The sequence below is a fragment of the Panthera onca genome, chromosome A3, assembly GCF_046562875.1.
Source record: "Panthera onca isolate mPanOnc1 chromosome A3, mPanOnc1 haplotype 2, whole genome shotgun sequence".
NCBI classification, from domain to species: domain Eukaryota; kingdom Metazoa; phylum Chordata; class Mammalia; order Carnivora; family Felidae; genus Panthera; species Panthera onca.
This window is the reverse complement of record NC_138341.1, coordinates 114550671-114569026: the sequence shown is the minus strand read 5'-3', so window position 1 is coordinate 114569026 and position 18356 is coordinate 114550671. Positions and strand designations below refer to the sequence as shown.

The following is an 18356-nucleotide window of genomic DNA, read 5'->3' as shown; positions in this document are numbered from 1 at the left end:
AAAGTGGTCCAGGTTCATTCTTCTTCATGTCGCTGTCCAGTTTTCCCAGCACCACTTGCTGAAAAGACTCTTTATTCCATTGACTATTCTTTCCTGCTTTGTCAAAGATTAGTTGGCCATATGTTTGTGGGTCCATTTCTGGATTTTCTATTCTGTTCCATGGATCTGAGTGTCTGTTTTTCTGCCATGTCCAGTGCTTTTATTGGTAAATCTGGCAACCGTACTTTAGGGACTAGGCATTTAATAGCATAGGACAGTTTGGTGTGATAGTGTTTGGGGAAATAGTGAATACATTTACAGTCACACCCAATTGGAAAAAAAAATCAGTATTTAAAATAATTTAAAGTAAAAATGACAAACAACGTACCAGATTTGGCCAGAGGCTCATGAATTGGTAATCCCTGGCAAAGAGCTTGGGCTCTAGAGGTTGACTGCAGGGATTCGAATCCTGGATCCACTGCTCACAAGCTGTATGACCTTGAGACTTAGAGGCTTCCTCTCTGTGAGGATTAAATAAGATCTGGCTTTGAAAGGGTTTAGCAAGTTGCTGGGCTACTCGGTACTGCTAAACAAATGTTAATCTTCAAGATGACTGCTAGGTTGCCTTGCAACAGCGCCATCTAGTGGGCACAGGACAGGAATGCGAGCGCGAGCTGGTGCAAGAAGGCTAGGATCCTGGGGGCTTTAGGGGGATCCAGTAGCCAGGCTAGTAACGCACTGGAATATGGGTCCCCAAGCTCCTTAGATTATAGTCACTCACATATCAAATCCCCTCCACAGCTTCTGCCACACACCAGCCACCATAACCTTTATTTATTTAATATTCTCCTTCAAATTGTCTCCCTATTTTTAAAGAAATCTATTCTAATAGGAAACGTTACAATTTTTAGTTAAATGCCCTAGCATCAACTTTCAGAAATAAAAGGCAGCCACATGGTGGCTTCACAAGGGAAACAGAAAAATGAAAACATTTTGGGTTTTCCTGGACAATGTGGCAAAAAGACGAATTGGAGCATCTCTCTGTCTCTCTCTCAACAGAGAGCTTGCCACAACAACACCCCAAGTATTAAAGACGGGCTAGCTTCCTACTGAGACTTTGTTCTGGCTGTCATCAGAAGAGGGGGGAAAGAATGAAAAAGGGAACAAGGACGTTCCGCCTTCGTGATTCAGCACCGCCTTCTCTGTGCAGAGTCTCACACAGCAGGGGCAGCACGTGTCGACACTGGAGGAGACACTGATGGGGGCAGACGTGTTGAAACTGGGCCCTTCATCTCCACTTTGACCAGAACATTCCTTTTTTTTTTTTTTTTAAGTTTGTTTATTTATTTTGAGAGAGAGACAGAGTGAGGGGAGGAGGAGCAGAGAGAGGGAGACACAGAATCCCGAGCAAGCTCTGTGCTCTCAGCGCAGACCCCGATGTGGGGCTTGAACTCACAAACAGTGCAATCATGACCTGTGCTGAGATTAAGAGTCGGAGGCTCAACTGACTGAGTCACCCAGGCACCTCTTCACTAGAGCATTTCTGCTTTTATGTGGTTTGAATGCAGTGAAAAGGAAAATTGCTATTAAACAGTCAAAACAACAGTACAAAATCCATACCTTGCACTGCAGCCATTTCTACTTCCTGTGGAGGCTGAAGAATTTATCCGAGGAGAAAAGGCTCGTTTGCTCAGGAAAATGGGCCTTTGGACCTTGAAGGCAATGCCCTTGGCATGGAGAGGGACATAGTGGTTTTAAAACGTGTCCACAAATTCTTTAAGCCCCCTTTAAGAAGGGGGACTACTTAGCGACTCACTTTTTTTTTAATCTTTTTTTTTTTTTTGAGAGACAGAGAGAGAGAGAGAGAGAGAGAGAGAGAGAGAGAAAGCATGAGTGGGGGAGGGGCAGAGAGAGAGAGAGGGAGACACAGAATCTGAAGCAGGCTCCAGGCTCTGAGCTGTCAGCACAGAGCCCAACGCGGGGCTCGAACTCACGGACCGTGAGATCATGACCTGAGCCAAAGTCGGCTGCTTAACCGACTGAGCCACCCAGGTGCCCCCTTAGTGACTCACTTCTAAGGAAGAGATTATGACAGAAAATGAAGGTGTGTGATTTTTAAGACCAGCTCATAAAACCTGCAGCTTCCCTCTTTCCTCCTCTCTCAGATGGCTTGTTTCGGGAGAGGCCGCTGGCATGTTGAGAGGATGCTCAGCAGCCCAACGGAGAGATCTGGGTGGTGAGGACCGGCGGCTTCCAGCCAACCGCCATGTGTGTGAATCATCTTGGGAGAGGATTGTCCAGCTCTGGTCAAGCCTTTGGGAGATGCAGTGTTGGAAAACATCTTAACTGTAACCTCATGAGACACCTTGAGCCAGAAGACCCCAGCTAAGCCTTTTCTATATATTCTTGACCCACAGAAACTATGTGATAATAAATGCTTTTAAGCCACAAAGTTACGGATAGTTAGACAGCAACAGATAACTAATACAAGGGGGAAACAGAGGTAGCCAAGTGTAGCTATAGTGCAAATAAAACAATGTCCTTTTCGGGGAAAGGGTTTTCATCTGAGACAAGGACTCAACAACTGAACTCTGGACTCTCCCATTTCACACTTTAGAAGATTGAGTCGCAAAGAAGAGGATGCCATGCACTGAGCTCCGGGTCACGTTGCTGTTAATCCTCAAGAGGGCTGTGGGATCTTGAGCCGTCCTCAAGAGGAGGCTATTTTGCCTCCATCCAAGATCACGTGCATGTGGGCGCTGGGTCTGGACCAGTGCTTGGCCTCTGGCTCCTACTCCACTGCCTTATCAAGTGCCCGGGCTCTCACCAGAGGAGCAGGAACCCTCCTCTGCACCCCTGCGTCCTTGGACTTGGAGGCTTGGAGGTGGGGAGACATGCATGCACGTTCCAGTTTGTCTTTGTGTCCCCCCACGTCACAGCCATCTTCCGTTCCTGTCTGTCTGCCCTGCTGACTTCAGCTCCAGCTCCAGACACAAAGACAACAGCCTGGTGGAGCCCATTTAAGCCACTCCCACGGTTCTGTGAGTTGTAGGGATAAGGGGTCCCTACAAAGACCCCCTCATATACATCACTCCTAGTGGTTCTGTACGGATCAAACCCTGATTGACCCTGATACTCATTCTCCTTGTTTCCACTCTTGGATCCTGGTTGATTTGCTGTGAAACCAATGATTTCTTATGAAAGATCTTGAAGCTAGCTAACTCAGGGCAGCAACGTTTCCTGAGCCAGGTCTTCTACACATTATTTTGTGTTTACAGTAATGATGCACTGGTACTGTTAATCCCCTCTCCCCTCTTTTCCAGTGATGAAGTGAGGCTCAAATAATTTGCTTGAGATGCTCTTCCAGGAAATCGTGGGCATGAATGATAATAATAGTTTATGTTTCTTTTTTTAAATTTATTTTTGTTTTTATTATTTTTTGATTTTTTAAATGTTTATTTATTTTTGAGAGAGAGAGAGAGGACAGAAAGTGAGCAGGGGAGGGGCAGAGAGAGAGGGGGACACAGAATCTGAAGCAGGCTCCAGGCTCTGTGCTGTCAGCACAGAGCCCAATGCAGGGTTTGAACCTACAAACAGTGAGATCATGACTGGAACTGAAGTCAGATGCTTAACTGACTGAGCCACCCAGGCTCCCCATTAATAGCTTATGTTAAGCCCTGACTAACTACATGCCAGGCATGGTGATAGGTACATGTGTTACATGCAGTGGCTGATTGGATCCTCACAAAACTCCTCTGAGATGGAGGTTTTGCAGATAAGGACACTGGGGCTCTGAATGTCTGGCCAGTGGAACATGAAGGAAGTGACCCACACCACTTTCAGCCGAGTCTTTAGTGATATCCGGCCCCTCTGCCCACCCTCACTGCCCCATCCTGGTGACGGCGGGGGTCGTGCACTGTAGTTGGGGTGGCCCTGAAATGGAATATGAAGTGAATGTCTGAATGAAGAATCAGACTTCCCGTGTCAGGCTCATTGAAGTGTCAGGCTCCTTTGTTACAGAAGCACTGCCTTGATTTGTTGTAACGAATACTGTGAAAATTTAGATTCCAATTTTGATGGAGTGAGCAATTTCTGAGATGTGACTATGGAGGATAATTAGTAAAAGAAGGAAAAGGGGTGTTGGGAATAGAAAGGGAATGAAAGCAGGTGGCAGAGAAACTGTTGAGGTTTTATGATGAAGACATGAGAGAGAAGGGGTCTGAGAGGCAGTAGACCCAGGCCCTCGTGAGGGAGTCGGGGAAGGGAAAGTGAGAGAACAAGTCAGATCGCTGAAATCTGAAATTAATGGGGGCGCCTGGGTGGCTCAAGTCAGTTAAGCGTCTGACTCTTGATTGCAGCTCAGGTCATGAGCTCCCAGTTCGTGAGTTTAAGCCCTGCATCCGGCTCTGCACTGACAGTGTGGCACCTGCTTAGGATTCTCTCTCTTCCCGTCTCTGCCCTCCACCCCCTTCAAAAAAAAAAAAAAAAAAAAACTAAAAAAAAAATCTGAAATTAATCATCAAACAGAGACTGGTCTGTGTTGTAAGGGCAGGGACTCAAGCCCATTTCCTCCTACCCACTGGCTGACATTTAAGGCAGGCGTGCCTCTGAATAGCTGGTCACTGTGAATGGCCTGCCTCCCTCCTTTCCTCCTGAGAACATCTCCACTGGGTAGGACCTCGGGCTTCACGGGGCCAGTTCCTGCCCCCTAGTGGTTCAGAGCCTTCATGGTTTTGGTGAGACCTGCAGTCTTCACTCCCCCTGGTAGGTCAACTCCAGCTCACTGGCAATCTTTGGCAGTTGCCATGCGTGTCCCAGGGAGTCGTCTGTGGCCTCTGTAGAATGCCAGAGGAAATGCCACTGGACAAGACAGGCTCACCAGGCTGAAGGGCAAGGGCTGTGGGCGAATTTATCAGAGACGAGACAGAGCCTACAGAGCCAGACAGCCTGGCTTTGAATCCTGGCCCCACACTCACCAGTGCGTGTCCCCGGGCAAGTGAGTCCATCTCTCTGTGCCTCAGGCTCTGCATCTGGGAGGTGGGGCAATAACAACACAACCCTCCAGGGCTATTGGATTCATGAGATTAAGCTACCAAAAGCCTAGAGCAGAGCCTGGCGCAGAGTAGGGGCAAAATAGGAGTCTGCTGCTGTTCCTCCTGCCTCTCCTTGCAATGCCTGTGAGGGCCGTGGGATCGTGTTGGGGAGCAGAGTGGGGTGTGGGAGGGGGAGGCACAGGAGGAATGAGCGACAGCTCCTCTGATCTCCCTTCTGTGGGTCTGGTTGCCTCGCTCCTGCCCCAGCCCCACCTGCCCTGGCTGGTGACTTCAGGGATCTGACTCAACTTCTCTGTGCCTCTGCAAAGGGGGGCCAATCACAACAGTACCTACCTCAGAGGGCTGTGCGGAGGATTAAAGAAGCGATTACAAGTTAAACCTGCGATTGCAGAGAATATGAGCCAGAACTTCACCCTGAGTCTTCCTGAATTTCTGACCCACAGAAACCACAGAGCGTCACAAAATGAGTATTGTTGTTTAAGCCACTCAATTTGGGGGTGGCATGGTACACAGAAATAGTAGCTAGGACATGAACACGAGAGGACCCCTTCAGACTTTATCTTGTGATGGAGAGCAGGAGCAAAATTGAATGTGTGCCGTGGTCTATCCCAAGTGAATGCAAATTGCTTCTGAAGTCATTATCTGATGAGGACTGAGAAGAACACGTTTTCCAGATAGATAACTGCACACCAAGCACCAGAGTCTGCATTTAGCCGTTCTAGTAGGATGCTACGACCGGGAGGGTACTTGATTAAGTTACTGGTAGTCCACCATCATCTGCCATAAGCCATTGGGTTTTGCAGATTGGAGAGTTGAGATGGATGGAGTAAGCTGACCCTACCTTGTCCTTCCTACAGAATGAAACTAAAATGCTGGACACAGTGAATGAAGTAGCTCTCTGGGGATTCTGAAAGATAAATGGTGGCAGGTGGCCACAGAAGGAAGTCATAACTGAAAGAATGAGTGATCCAAAGCTGAGTTTCCTGAGTTTTTATTCCTCCTGTATCTTTCCTCCTGGATTCAAAGGCAGTGTGAGTCATGACACTGTGTGCAGGTGTGAATACAAAAAGCTTCAAGAGAAGTCCTCTCCTTCTGATCCAAGAACCAGGAAGGGGGCTGCCCTACAAGTAGAGACATTGGAGGAAATCCCTTGTTTGAGAACACAGCCCACAGAAGGCAGGTTGGAACTTGAAACTAACTGGCTTAGGCTGAATCTCACTGGGTCAGTTGCTAAACCAAACGGCCCTGCCCCCCAACATTCTCCACAGGATTTAAACAGGACCCAGAGTCTCGTAACATTGTGCTAAAAATGTCTAGGGGCACCTGGGGGGCTCAGTCGGTTAAGCGTCTGACTCTTGATTTTGGCTCAGGTCATGATTTCATGGTTTGTGAGTTCAAGCCCCACATCGGGCTCTACGCTGACAGCATGGGGCCTGTTTGGAATTTTCTCTCTCCCTCTCTCTGTCCGTCTCCCACTCCCACTCTCTCTGTCTCTCGAAATAGACAAAGAACCATTAAAAAAAACTTAAAAAAATAAAAATGTCTACTACAACAACACATTGGAGATGGATCCAATCTGAATAAGAGGAAGAAAGAAAGCGGAAAGAAGCAAGCAGAGCCTCAATAGAGCCAGTGTAGATCATCACAAAAGATCTACATTCATGTCATGAGAGACTCAGGATGACAGAAGAATGGTGCAGAAAAGAACTTTGAAGAAGTAATGGTTAACAACTTTCAGTGAAGTCTCACTTTCTGGATGGCGGTATGAGGAGGCTTGGGGGCCCATCCTCCCGTGAAGCAAACATAACTGGTGAAAACTATAAACCCAGACTGCTCATCTCAGCGCCAACATGTAAAGAGCTCGGAAGCTGTCATTCCCACCTTCACGGTGAGAAAAGAGCTCAATACGGACAATCAGTAACTCTCTCAGGCCTGTCATAGGGCAAACTGCCATCCCCAGATCTGGAGAGACAGGTGAACACATAAAATTACAGCCGAGGTCAGCTTACCTGAAGCAGAGGCTGCTGGGGAGGAACACTTAAAATGTAATTGTGACAAATTGCCAAAGCCTGAGTGTGGACTAGCTTGAGAGTTAGAAACCCCCAGTCTTCACATCTGTCTGCCATCTTGACAAAGGTCCTTGGAGGAAAGGCTGTTGAAACTAGGTGAACTCTGAGTCAAGTCAAGTCAAGACAGCCTTGAGAGTGGGATCTTGCAGGGAACTAACAAGGCAGATCAAATAATGACCATTTTATGGGAATGAGGCTTTGAAGTTATTTCAATTCTGTTCTGCCTGTCTCCAGTGGCTTCTAGGCTACTGATTTTCACCAAGATTGTGGGCATTTGGTTTTCAAGTCTTCTGTGAAGTCGGAGAGTGGGAGATGGGACCAGGGTCAATTAAAACGCCCCAGAGCTCGCTGTCCTTACCAAGATTCAGCAATTTTAATTGAATAAGCACACCCCAGATTGCTGCAAACCTTTGGTTAATTCAGAGAGTTCTGAAAAAGCTGGTTCTGACAATTTTTTTTTTTTTTTTGCCAGCTTTCTCATGGCTTTTCCATAGGAGAGAATTTTTAGAGGTCTTCAATCTGCCATTGTCACTGACATCCTTTTGAGAGAGCTTTTAAAATGTGAAAATGTTATCACTATTTAAAAGTCATGAACGTGTTCTGATTGACCTGGCTGCCTGTCAGACTATTGTGTATCCAGGGCAGTCTTAGACTAGTTAGTTAGGAATTGAAGTTGTTAGCAGAGGGGAAAGACCCATCTGTGGGCTATAGAAAGAAGTCCGAGGGAGCACTGGGAAAATAGTATTCAGAGATGGGCAGTGGATGTGTGTTCAGATAGGAATGCAGTTTGGTGCCATGGCCAGAGGGCAGCAGGACCAGTGCTGATGGTACCAGGTGTGTGTGCCTATCCTTATTCAGGTTGATTCTTGGGACCTCAGCCAAGGGGGACACTCAGTATTGACTTCATGCCTACCCAAAAAGGGACTTGAAAGTAACTAATGCCTGGACTCTCCTCAAACCCAGTCAGGTCCTGATTGCTGGTTTCCAGTCTGGAAGGTTCTTCTGTACTTTAGGGCACTGACTAGGTAGACAGATGTTCACAATGATCATTCATCTGCTTATAAAATTCAAAGATCTTCTACTTCTGTGAAGGTGGAAGATGTTTCCTTCCTTACGTCCTCACCAGAAGACACCTGCTGGTTTCCTACAATAAACCTTGAAGTTCTGAACTATGTGACTATCTTCCCATGATGCCATGTTGGTTAGTGACAACAGTAGGCGGGTATGGTGGTAGGTCTGGACTTGATGAAAGATGTTTCGCAGGGGTTGAGAAACACCAGCCTGAATCTGGTCATTCTCACAAGGTCAGTGGGGTCTCCCAAAGCACAAAGGACAAGGTTTTTGTGACGTTTTGAGTTTGCCTTTTTGTCATTCTATGACCTGTGCAAGTCATCCACATATCCCCATGGCCTCCGTGCCCTCATCTGTGGAGTAAGACAGTTGGGCTAGTCCTCTAAGGACCTCAAACAATGGTTGCAAAATTAGTTTTTATTTGAGGGGACAACCTTTCCCAGCCTGGGTAGCCCTGTTCTTCATTCTTGCCTCCAATTTTTCATATATTGTATCTGCACTCACTCTCAACTTCCTTTCATCTCTTCCTCTTCTTGGTTTCTAAAAACCAGGCATCTTCCTCCAAAAATAAGACTCTTATGGCATCAATAATCTTTTCATATGCATCTCCAATGACTCTCCTCTATGCCTGTGAACCATGAGCGCTTGGGACCAGTTTATCTTTCCTCCTATACTTCCTCCTTGTCATCCTTATCACCCTCTTGCTGAGAAAACAGAAAAGAAGTTAGTTTAACTGGATGCCAGTGAGCAAAGAGGAGTGGCATATGACTTGTGATCCACCAGATTCCTGGATATCTCCCTCAGGGTCTCCCAGGCACTTCCACGCAGCATGCCCAAAGCTAAAGGTATGATCTTCCTGCTGGAGTCTACTCCTCCCACATCCCTAGTTCCCTTCAAGCTCCCCAACCTGGTACATGGGCAGCAACCTGTACCTCACCTGGTCCCTCACCTACACTCTCAGGTCCACCTCCTGAACATCTCTCAAATATACCATTTCACTTCTTGTATGGCAAACTTGTGCGTCATCATCTATGCCTGGAGTGTTACGTTTATCCCCAACCACTTGTCCACCCATCCTAAGGACCCCAGAGCAGTCGCTCTGAAATCCACACTCATCTGAACATCTCCCTGTCTAGCTGAAAACCATAAAGTTCTATAGTGTAAAGTCCAAACTCTGTTCTATGGCTCCAACCACCCAGGCCGGGGTTCTTTCCAATATACTAGCTCTCAGATGATGGTGAAGAATGACAAGGGCCCCTGTGCAGAGAAAGAGCAACTTTATTTGGTGAGGAACATGGGCTGTAACACGTGCCTGTGGGAAAGGAGGGAGAGCAGTTTCCTTGGAGAGAAGGCTGCTCTGGTTCCCACATAGTGGCCGTGTCATTGTCCAGGACATGGGTCAGCCTTCTGTGAGCCCTCGGAAGCTGGGCAGAGAGTGGATTGAGCAGCAGGAAGTGGGTCTGTTGGGAGAAGCCCCCAGTCAGAATGGAGACTGGCAGTCACTGACTTTTGTTGGTATTGGCCCATCATCAAACTTGCCCTCCAAAGGAAGGGGAGGGGGCTGAGAACCTCAGGCTAGCTTCTGGGGCCTGGGGCCAAGGGGACTCCTTGTGCATTTGTTTGAGTGCATTGGTATCCATGTGTACCTATGTGTGGTGTGTGTGTGTATCCATAGCCATGTGTATTTCTCTTTGTAGCTGTGTTGTGGTGCTGTCTGTGTCTCTCCACCTCTGTCAGCATTTCTGTGGACTTCTCTGTGCATCTCTGTGTACCTCTGTGTGGCTGTTTGTCTCCCTTTGGAGATAGTCACTGTCCCAATAGAGTCACTGTCCCAAGCCCCCCTCTGTCCCCTGCCAGGAGAAGAGCAGCAACACCCAAATCCTGGGGATTGGGGAACAGCACTCACCAGTTTGACAGAGGCTGTGTCCCTTCCCGGAAGGCTTAGACCTTGATGACAAATTCCAGCCCATGGATCAGCATGTCTGGAAAATGAAAGAATAACCACTGCAGACCAGAGTGATGATCCCAGTGTGAAGGAGTTCAGAGATATCCCATACTCCCCGGAGGCCTGGGGACGGGCACTGGGAACTCTGGTGATCCCACTAAGCTCGGGTGAAGCTTGGCAGGGCTAACACCTCCTTCCACCAACCAGCTCAGCTGTTTTCAGTGTCCGTCTGCTGGAGGCGGGCGGGGGGGTGGGGGAAGCAAGGCCTATCCATTGACATTATCTGGATAATTAAAGGCAAAAAAAAAAAACAAAAACCCGCAATGGGGAGAGCTGAGGCTGGAAGGATCTGGCTCTCTCCTATGGTGTGCAGGGATGGGCTCCTTGGGGGAAAATCGCTGTTCTGGAAAGGGAGATAGGCCTTGGAAGTGGGTACTTACCAGCAATGGAATGTACCAGGGTGACGTCCAAGTGGCTGAGAACCTCATTGACCAGAGGGCACACCTGACCCAGGGGCAGAGAGAGGCATTAGGCAAAGTGGCACCTGTAGGGAGGCCCTGGGTGCAGCAGTATCCCAAGGATGGATTCTCTGGGGGAGATTTTCTATCATTTTTCCGTGTCTGAGAGTGTTTGGTTCTAAGCAGTCTCACAGATGAATGCTTACACATTCACACGGGCAGAGGGAGAAAAGGGAGGTGTGTACGTGAAGCGCCCAATCACATGAGCCAGTGTTCACCGTGTGATAGGACACCTGCTTCTAACTAGAGCTTCTCTGGGAGAGGTGAGTTTCTAGTTATAGGAGGCACCCTAGCATAGGCTGGAAGAGTGCTTGCCTACAGCCCTGGTGAGGGTGGCCTGGGAGCTTCCTGGGGCAGGGGCCAATCCATTTCAGCTGTAGTGTGGACGTGCCCAGGGCCTGGCCCACAGCAGGAACCAATCAATGCATTTTGAAGGGTGGAAAGAAGAAACACAGACACATGGTTCAGCGGACAGGGAGACATATCAAACTGAGGGGTTCAGAAAACCTCGCTCCAAGGGATTCTTTCATCCTGAGAAGCTCTATGACCTAAGGATCAGGAGCTGCCACTTTTATTCACTTACCTTGCCCTGTACCAGCTCAGGAAGGACTTCATTCAAGATGCCGCTGAGACTGTCGACAAGGCTTTGAACGGGGAGGGGAGCAAATCTGAAAGAGAAAATCCAGGGGGCAGTGCAGAGGCCTGGGGTTGGTATGGAGAAGCCTTCAGCGGGGCTACTGTGCCTGTGTCAGTCTCAGTACTCCATGACTAAAACGGGGCCTTGTCCACTCACACCCTCATGCAGGTGAACACCGGGGGGTCCAGCCAAAGGGAGTGGCACCCTACACAGCAGTACATATAGTAGGTATGAATAGAATAAACATACAGTTCCAGCATACAGTAGGTATTCAGTGAGACTTTGTAGAATCCATAAATGGATGAACAGTGCTTAGTACATTGTTGTCATGAGAATTCAACGAGATATGTGTGAAATACAACATATGTGCTCAGTGAATGTTAATCATGCTGAGGACGGCTTCTGCACATTATGCATGACTCAGTCTCCCTGTGACAGGTAACTGAAATAAGGAAACCAGGTCGGCTGCATAGCTGTTTTACCCCATACTGGGACAAAGCATTCTCGCACATGTTGTCTTAGTGGATTCAATCAAGAGCCCCAAAGTGCCTCTGTAGTACGGTGATCTGAGTACGCTGAGACTCTAACTGGGGAGGCACTGTCCATGTTCACACAAGAATCCCTCTACTTCTCTACATGCCCCTCTGGTAGGTGGGCTTGAACTCAGATTTTTGATTGCCTGATCTAGCATAAAACTGGTCAGCCCCACCAAAGAAAAGATGAGTGGCTATTTACCCATCCATCCATCCATCCATCTATCCATCCATCCATCCATCCATCCATCCATCCATCCATCCATCTTCCCACCCTTCCACCCTCCCACTCATCCATACTCCCATTGTTCTGTCTTCCCAGCCATCTGTCCATCATCTCATCAATATTGTTTCTGGGCAGGAGAAGCCACCCCTCTGGCCTCACCCATCAAGCAGAGAGATTTGCAGTCTCCCAGGGGAGTGAGTGCAGTCACCAAGAACCAGGTGGATCTTCCCCTGTTCATTTTTCACAGCTAAAATTTCTGCAGTGATGTTTAGCTTCACAGCCAGCTTTAACAGACTTCCGACCAGGGGCCTGCAGAGGAAACAGTTTGCTGCATCTGTATCTGAGTTGAAAACTCATATCTGTTAGACTCCAACACCCCTTTATGGCTATGCATTGCATCAGGGTCTCCTTTGGTGAGCCACCCTCCCCTTCCTCCCTGGGGTCCACTCACGTATTCACATTGAGGATCATGCCCAAAGGGATGGTGACATAGAGACGATGGCCATCAGGGCTCTGCACAAGGCCTAGTTCCAGGAGCTGGGGATTAGTGATCTTCAGACTGTCCAAGAAGCAACATTGGAGGGAGGAATATTAGCTCCTTCAGCCCCAAATCTGGAAACCACCTTTAATCCAAACTGTACCCATCCCAGAGGAGGAGCTACCCATGAGATGGGATGGGGGAGAAAAGAGGGGAGTCTTGCAGCAAAGGCCACATGAGTTCTGAGTCACACATCAGTGTTTCCCAGCCTCTGCACTGGGTCAGAGCCTAACACACCATGCCCCTCTCTGCATCTCATGTCTATGAGGTATTCCAGGGTGGAGGCTGTGTCTGGATTATATTTGCATCCTGTATACCAGCTCAGAGTCTTACAAAGAAGGGGCCTACTCCATATTGGTTGACTTTGTGGATTGATGAATGGGTGGGAGGATGCATGGGAGAGTAGCTGGTTAGATGGTAGAGAGAATGGACAAATGGATGGATAGATGAGTGGGTGAGTGGATGAGAGTACGTGGAGTAAGTCCCTCACAAACATTTATGGGTAAGAAGCACCTACTGCTTCTGGTTCCTGCCATAACCGTCAGTGGCGGGTCAATCAACAATGGTCACAATCAGATCAAGGAGCAGGAAGTCAGGGAGAATGGAGAGAGGATGGAAGCAAGACTCTCCTCTGAGCCGATCTTACAACCAGTGTGCCAGGTGATTACATCTCTCCTAATCTCCCTGACAGTTTTTCTCTGTGGGTACTATGATCTCATCTTACAGATGGAGAAACCAAGCCCAGGGAGACTGCGTGCCTTGGTTTCCTGTCACCCAGCAAGTACATGGTGCATTTGGAAATCAAACTCAAGGCTATCTGTCTGTCTTCAAGTCAGGGCAAGCGCCTGGGTGGGTAGGAATCTTGGAAATGGCTTTGATCCAGCCCTGTCAAGGACCCAGGATTTGCCAGCTCCCTGGCATCAAACTTCCCATTATTGCCGCTCGCTTAGGGAGCTCTCGGGTGTCTCGTGGGAACCCCACATCAGACTGCTCAGTGGACATCCACTGATGACATAATTGAGGAGAGTTGCATCCACTTTCTTGCTTACATCAAGGGTCACCTGTGTTCTGAAGGATCCCACAGGTGAGGAGAACAGAATTACCACTGTGTGGTGGGAAAGCCTTGGCTTTGGACTTAAGTAAATTAGAGTTAGAGCTCTTGCTTAGCATCACTCTAGTTGTGTAAGCCCAGGCAACTTTCCGTGCTTCAGTTTTTCCATCTGTAAACTGGAGATTATTACTTCGACCTGAAAGGGTTGTGAGGGTTATAGATGATGCTGGGGACTCAAGATATGCATCAGGACTGGGGGCAATCCCCGGTTCAGGAGGGCTGGTGTTCCTCACCAGACTGTGAGAAGGCTGTCATGAGTCCTGGCCTCATGTTCAGACCACCCTCCCCCCACCTCCTCCTCCAGGGCCACTGCCTGGGGCTCCCAGATCTCCATGGAGGTTATCTGGTGGGGGTGGGGACCAAGGCCCTATTTTATGACTACTCACTCAATGATGTTGTTCAGGACAGGGACCAATGAAGTCACTTTCCCAAGCAGGCCCCCAAGCAGGCCCCCAGAAGTGTCTCCTCCAGTCTTCAGGATGTCCAAGAGTGGAAGGTTTTGTAGAGTGCCCAACAGACCCCCAGAGAGCAGGCCACTGCTGAGACCTGGAAATGGGTGTAGGGGTAGGTCCTTGGGGGGTCAAATCTGACAATTCCAGATCCTCAGCCCCTCTCTCCCAATCATCCCTGTCTCCCTCCCCACACTGAACAGTTGGACACACACACACACACACACACACACACACACACACACGCCTGAAAGAGGTTGTCACAGACTCACCACTTGTTAAGCTTCCAGCAAGATCTGTGTGATGTGGGGCCTGGGGTGGAGTCCCAGCCAAAAGCAGGTTCTGGTCCAGGGGCACGGGCAGGACTTCCATCTGGGCTGTGGTATGGGCCAGCAGCCCACAGAGGACAATGAGGCCCCCAGTTTGAAACATCTTCTGTCTTGGTATCTGTGGATAGAACAATGGGTCTAATGTAGCCCAGATACCAGAGAGGAATTACCCACCATCTGCCTCCTGGCTCTCGAACACCAGGAAGTGAATGGCAATAGCTAACAACACTACTCAGCGTTTCCTCTGGCCCAGACATCAGGGTAGGCACTCCAGACCTGGTAACTGATTTCATCTTAACCATCCCCTAAGATGTGGGAGCATATTACCTGCACTGTACAGATGAGCAGAGGGAGGTCTTGTGAGTGTAGGTAACTTCCCCCAAGGTTTCAAGCACACAGTAGGGGTGGGATTTGAAGCCAGATCTGTCTGACCCAAAGGCCTTAAGTTAAGTGACCATCAGATTTATTCTCCAATTGGGCTTGCTTGCAGTGGCCTGCCCCTAGTTCTTGCTGTCCAGACAAGAGAATGGAAAGGCTGAGGGGCTGAACTGCTTTGCTATTATCCCCAGGAAGTCTTTTGGCCCAGGTCCAGCTTGCGATGGTTTGTGGAAACCCTTTGAAATCACAGAGGTCATGTGGCCATGGCCATCATCTCATCCAGTGCTGGGGAAATCCTGGGGCCATTCAGAGTCCTCATTGCATAAGGAGAATCAAGGGACCAGAGAGGGGTAATGACTTTCCCAAGGTCACGCAGCAACTTGATAGCAGAGTTGTAGTTGGAGATAGGTTTCTGAGCCCCCATCCCCCAAACATCCACACTATCTTTTCTACACCTTTCTCTTCTCCCTCAAGCTAACCTGAACAAAATTTGGAGGCAGTCCCTGACATCTGGCTGCCTTTTGGACTGTCCCCTCCCAGATATCACCAACCCTGTCACAGAGCTATTTGGCAGCCAGCAAAGGTGTCAAAAGCTGCTTTGGGCAAAATTTCATCAACTGGCTGATGCGGCCAAAGCACCCTCATTGCTGTGGCTGGCTGGAATCGAAAACGCTTTTTGGTCCCAAGAGCCAGTTGTGGCTCTCAAACTTAGATCGCATTCTCTGAACTCTGTTGGGAAACAGGCCTTTTATGAATCCAGTGGAAGCTAAGGACCCTAGCTAAGGATGCTGGTCTGAATCCACAATGGCAACCCCAAGTTAACACTCCTGCTGTAGAGATTTTGATTTAGGATATGAAGAGCACGCTCCTGAGTGAAGCCTATCATGGGATTTCGGCAGTGTGCAATTGCAGCTGCAGCCATACGCTCCCCCTCGCCATCAAATTCTCTTTACATTTCCACATTCAAACCTTGCATCGATGTTACTGCCCTCTCAGGGAAGCAGAGTGAATGGCCATTCCCATTCCCCCGAAAATCCCTCTGAAAGAGACCCCCAATGAGTGATCCTAAGTGCAGCCAGCCGGTGCCCACCCCACAGCCTGGGCCACCCAGGGCCGCCGAGCAGGAGTGGGACGGGCATGGGACAGGCAGGTCTCACCTGGGCTTCTCGGAGGTCCTGGCGGCTCTCCCTGCTCTCCTCTCCCCTCGCCTGCTTGCTCCTGCACAGGAGGTAGTGTCTTTTATAGTGTGCGAATCAGGAAATGTGCGATCAGATGATGGGTTTCTAGATAATTCAGAATTCTGCGATCCGGTGGTGTCTTTCAGGGCTCTCCAAAGTAAATAATTGCCAATCACATTAGTAGATGGGACACTTAAGCCACTTGATGGACAAGTTAAACAGAGAAAAACTTGAGATAGGGATGTTACTCAAGACTTCATGGTTTCATGTGCAGGGCTGAGGCTGGGGGCCCATGCGCCCAGGTGGCAGATCACATTTGGAACTCGCGAGAGGCAGCCAGCTGGGGCTCGGGAAGAAGCCTCTCCTGATGAGGCTCTTTTCCATTCCTGGTCCAGTTCTTCTCCATTTGGAGGATTCTCGCTCCCAAAGTGTCAGAAGTTTCAAACTGCCTCTGACTTTCCTACATCTGGGGTCTCCTGTTTTCTGAGTCCCTGTTGCACGACGTGCCGGGGGCTACACATCCTGGCCAGAACCCTGGGAGGGAGAGGATGCCGCCCTGCTCCTTTGCACAGTGGGACAAGTGCCCAGACACAGTGAGGATGGGGCAGAGTCAGAATTTCTCGACTGCTGACACTTGCCGAGCTCTTGCTGAATGCCAGCCTGGCATTGTTTTTCATATTCAGCAACCCCATGAATCCTCCCAGGGTGTGGGCTGGGAAGGAGTAGCCCTATTTTACAAGGGGAGAACCGAGGCTTGGAGTGCGAGTGGACACGTCCAGATTTGCACAGCGGGCACGGGGCCGAGGCCTTCACACTCCAGCCTGTTCTCGGAGTCACTGTGCTGAGGCACGAAGACACCTTCCTCACACTCACTTGCGCATTTTGCTTTCCCTCATCTCATGCTCTTATGAAATTTCACTTTTATATCCTGGAAGACTCTTTCCAGGTTCCCAGGCCTGAAGGATGCTGTGGTATCCTGGTCTCTGCCTTTACCCTTTCTTCTTCCCTCCCCCAAATGAAGTAATAAGGCATCTGTCCCCACCGCTTGGGCCTTTGAATCCATTTTGAAGATGAAACAGCTGAGTCGTGGAGAGGTCAAGGTCGCAGACTGGTGAAAGCAGCTCTTGTCCTGCAAATCCTAACATCTTAAGAGCAAAAGTAAAAGAGGAGGAGGAAATGCATATTTATTGAGCACTTACTATGTGCCAGGTGCTCTCCCCACCTGAACCTCTTCTTCATCAGCATTGGTAGGTATTGTTGCCCCTCAAATGTCAGATAAGGAGACTGAGGTTCAGAGAGGGGGACTACTTCCCAGGGACACACAGCGAGTGAGTGGTGGAGTCAGGATTCGGCCCTGTGAGCCATGCTGCCTTCCTCCAGGCCAGGCCCTCCCTGAATCTGCTCTCACTTCCTGTCAGAGTCTGACTGATGCCTCCAAGGGGCTAGGACCCTGGCTCTGGACTGACATATCCAATGAAACACTTTCTAGACTCTTCCCACAGCTTCTATGTTGTCAGTCGTCCTCAAAGTACCGTTTTTTGTTATCTTGGTACAACTCTTATGGGTTGGGTCAGGTTGTTGCTATCTTTGTGGGGAAACTGAGGCAGATAAGTCGAGGGACTGATTTAAGTTTGTGCAGCTAGTTACTGGACAGCTAACAGCCTCTGGTGTGGATCCAGGAGGCTACATATATTTTATGGCAGAGAGGGGATGGGTCTGGGTGCAGATCGCCCTGATTCAAATCTTGTGACTCCGGGCAAATCACTTTAATCCCTTGAACTTCAGTTTTCTCATCTGTAAAGTGGGAGGATAATATCTACCTCTCAGGGCTGTGGGAGATGATGTCTGGGGAGTTGGCATGAATCTCGGTTCATAAACTCACATGTCTGTGTTTTTCTTTCTAATGTATCTACAGCTTAGTTACCATTTCAAATGTCAGTTTGCTGGGTAGCAGAAACTTCGCCATTTTCCTCTGGAGTTTTATTTCTGTTCCAGGGGTTTCATTTGTATCAAGTCCTCTAAAGGAGGCTGCCTTGTCCCTATTTTGACTGGAAATGGAGAGATATCCATATGCCATCTGGTTCCCCCCTAATTGCCAGGAAAGCTATGCTTCCCTCCCGCCCAGAAGCCCCCTACCCCCTAGATTTAGCATTTACTTCTTATTCCCTGTCAAACACTCAGCATAGTTCTTCTGTTTCTCAATTCTTTGGGTCTCAGGCAGAACTGTGGGAGTCCACCCCAGACCATCTGCCGAGACCCACCTAGACCCTCTCTGGATAACCTTCTTTCCCTGGGGTCCTGTCACCTCTCATGGCTCTGGAAGGGCACAGATGTCCTCTGT

At 49.0% G+C, this 18356-nt stretch overlaps 1 protein-coding gene across 1 annotated transcript; it reads right to left on the bottom strand.

Annotated features, from left to right (window-relative positions):
* Nucleotides 1-10022: 10022 nt before the first annotated feature.
* Nucleotides 10023-14650, bottom strand: BPIFA1 (BPI fold containing family A member 1). Its single transcript, XM_060624161.3, has 7 exons — nucleotides 14403-14650; nucleotides 14068-14227; nucleotides 12484-12591; nucleotides 12192-12341; nucleotides 11220-11304; nucleotides 10559-10622; nucleotides 10023-10155 (listed from the first exon to the last, which is right to left on the bottom strand). The coding sequence occupies exons 1-7, from the start codon at nucleotides 14560-14562 to the stop codon at nucleotides 10115-10117; spliced, it is 768 nt and encodes a 255-aa protein (XP_060480144.1). The 5' UTR covers nucleotides 14563-14650; the 3' UTR covers nucleotides 10023-10114.
* Between the last annotated feature and the right edge of the window lie 3706 nt (nucleotides 14651-18356).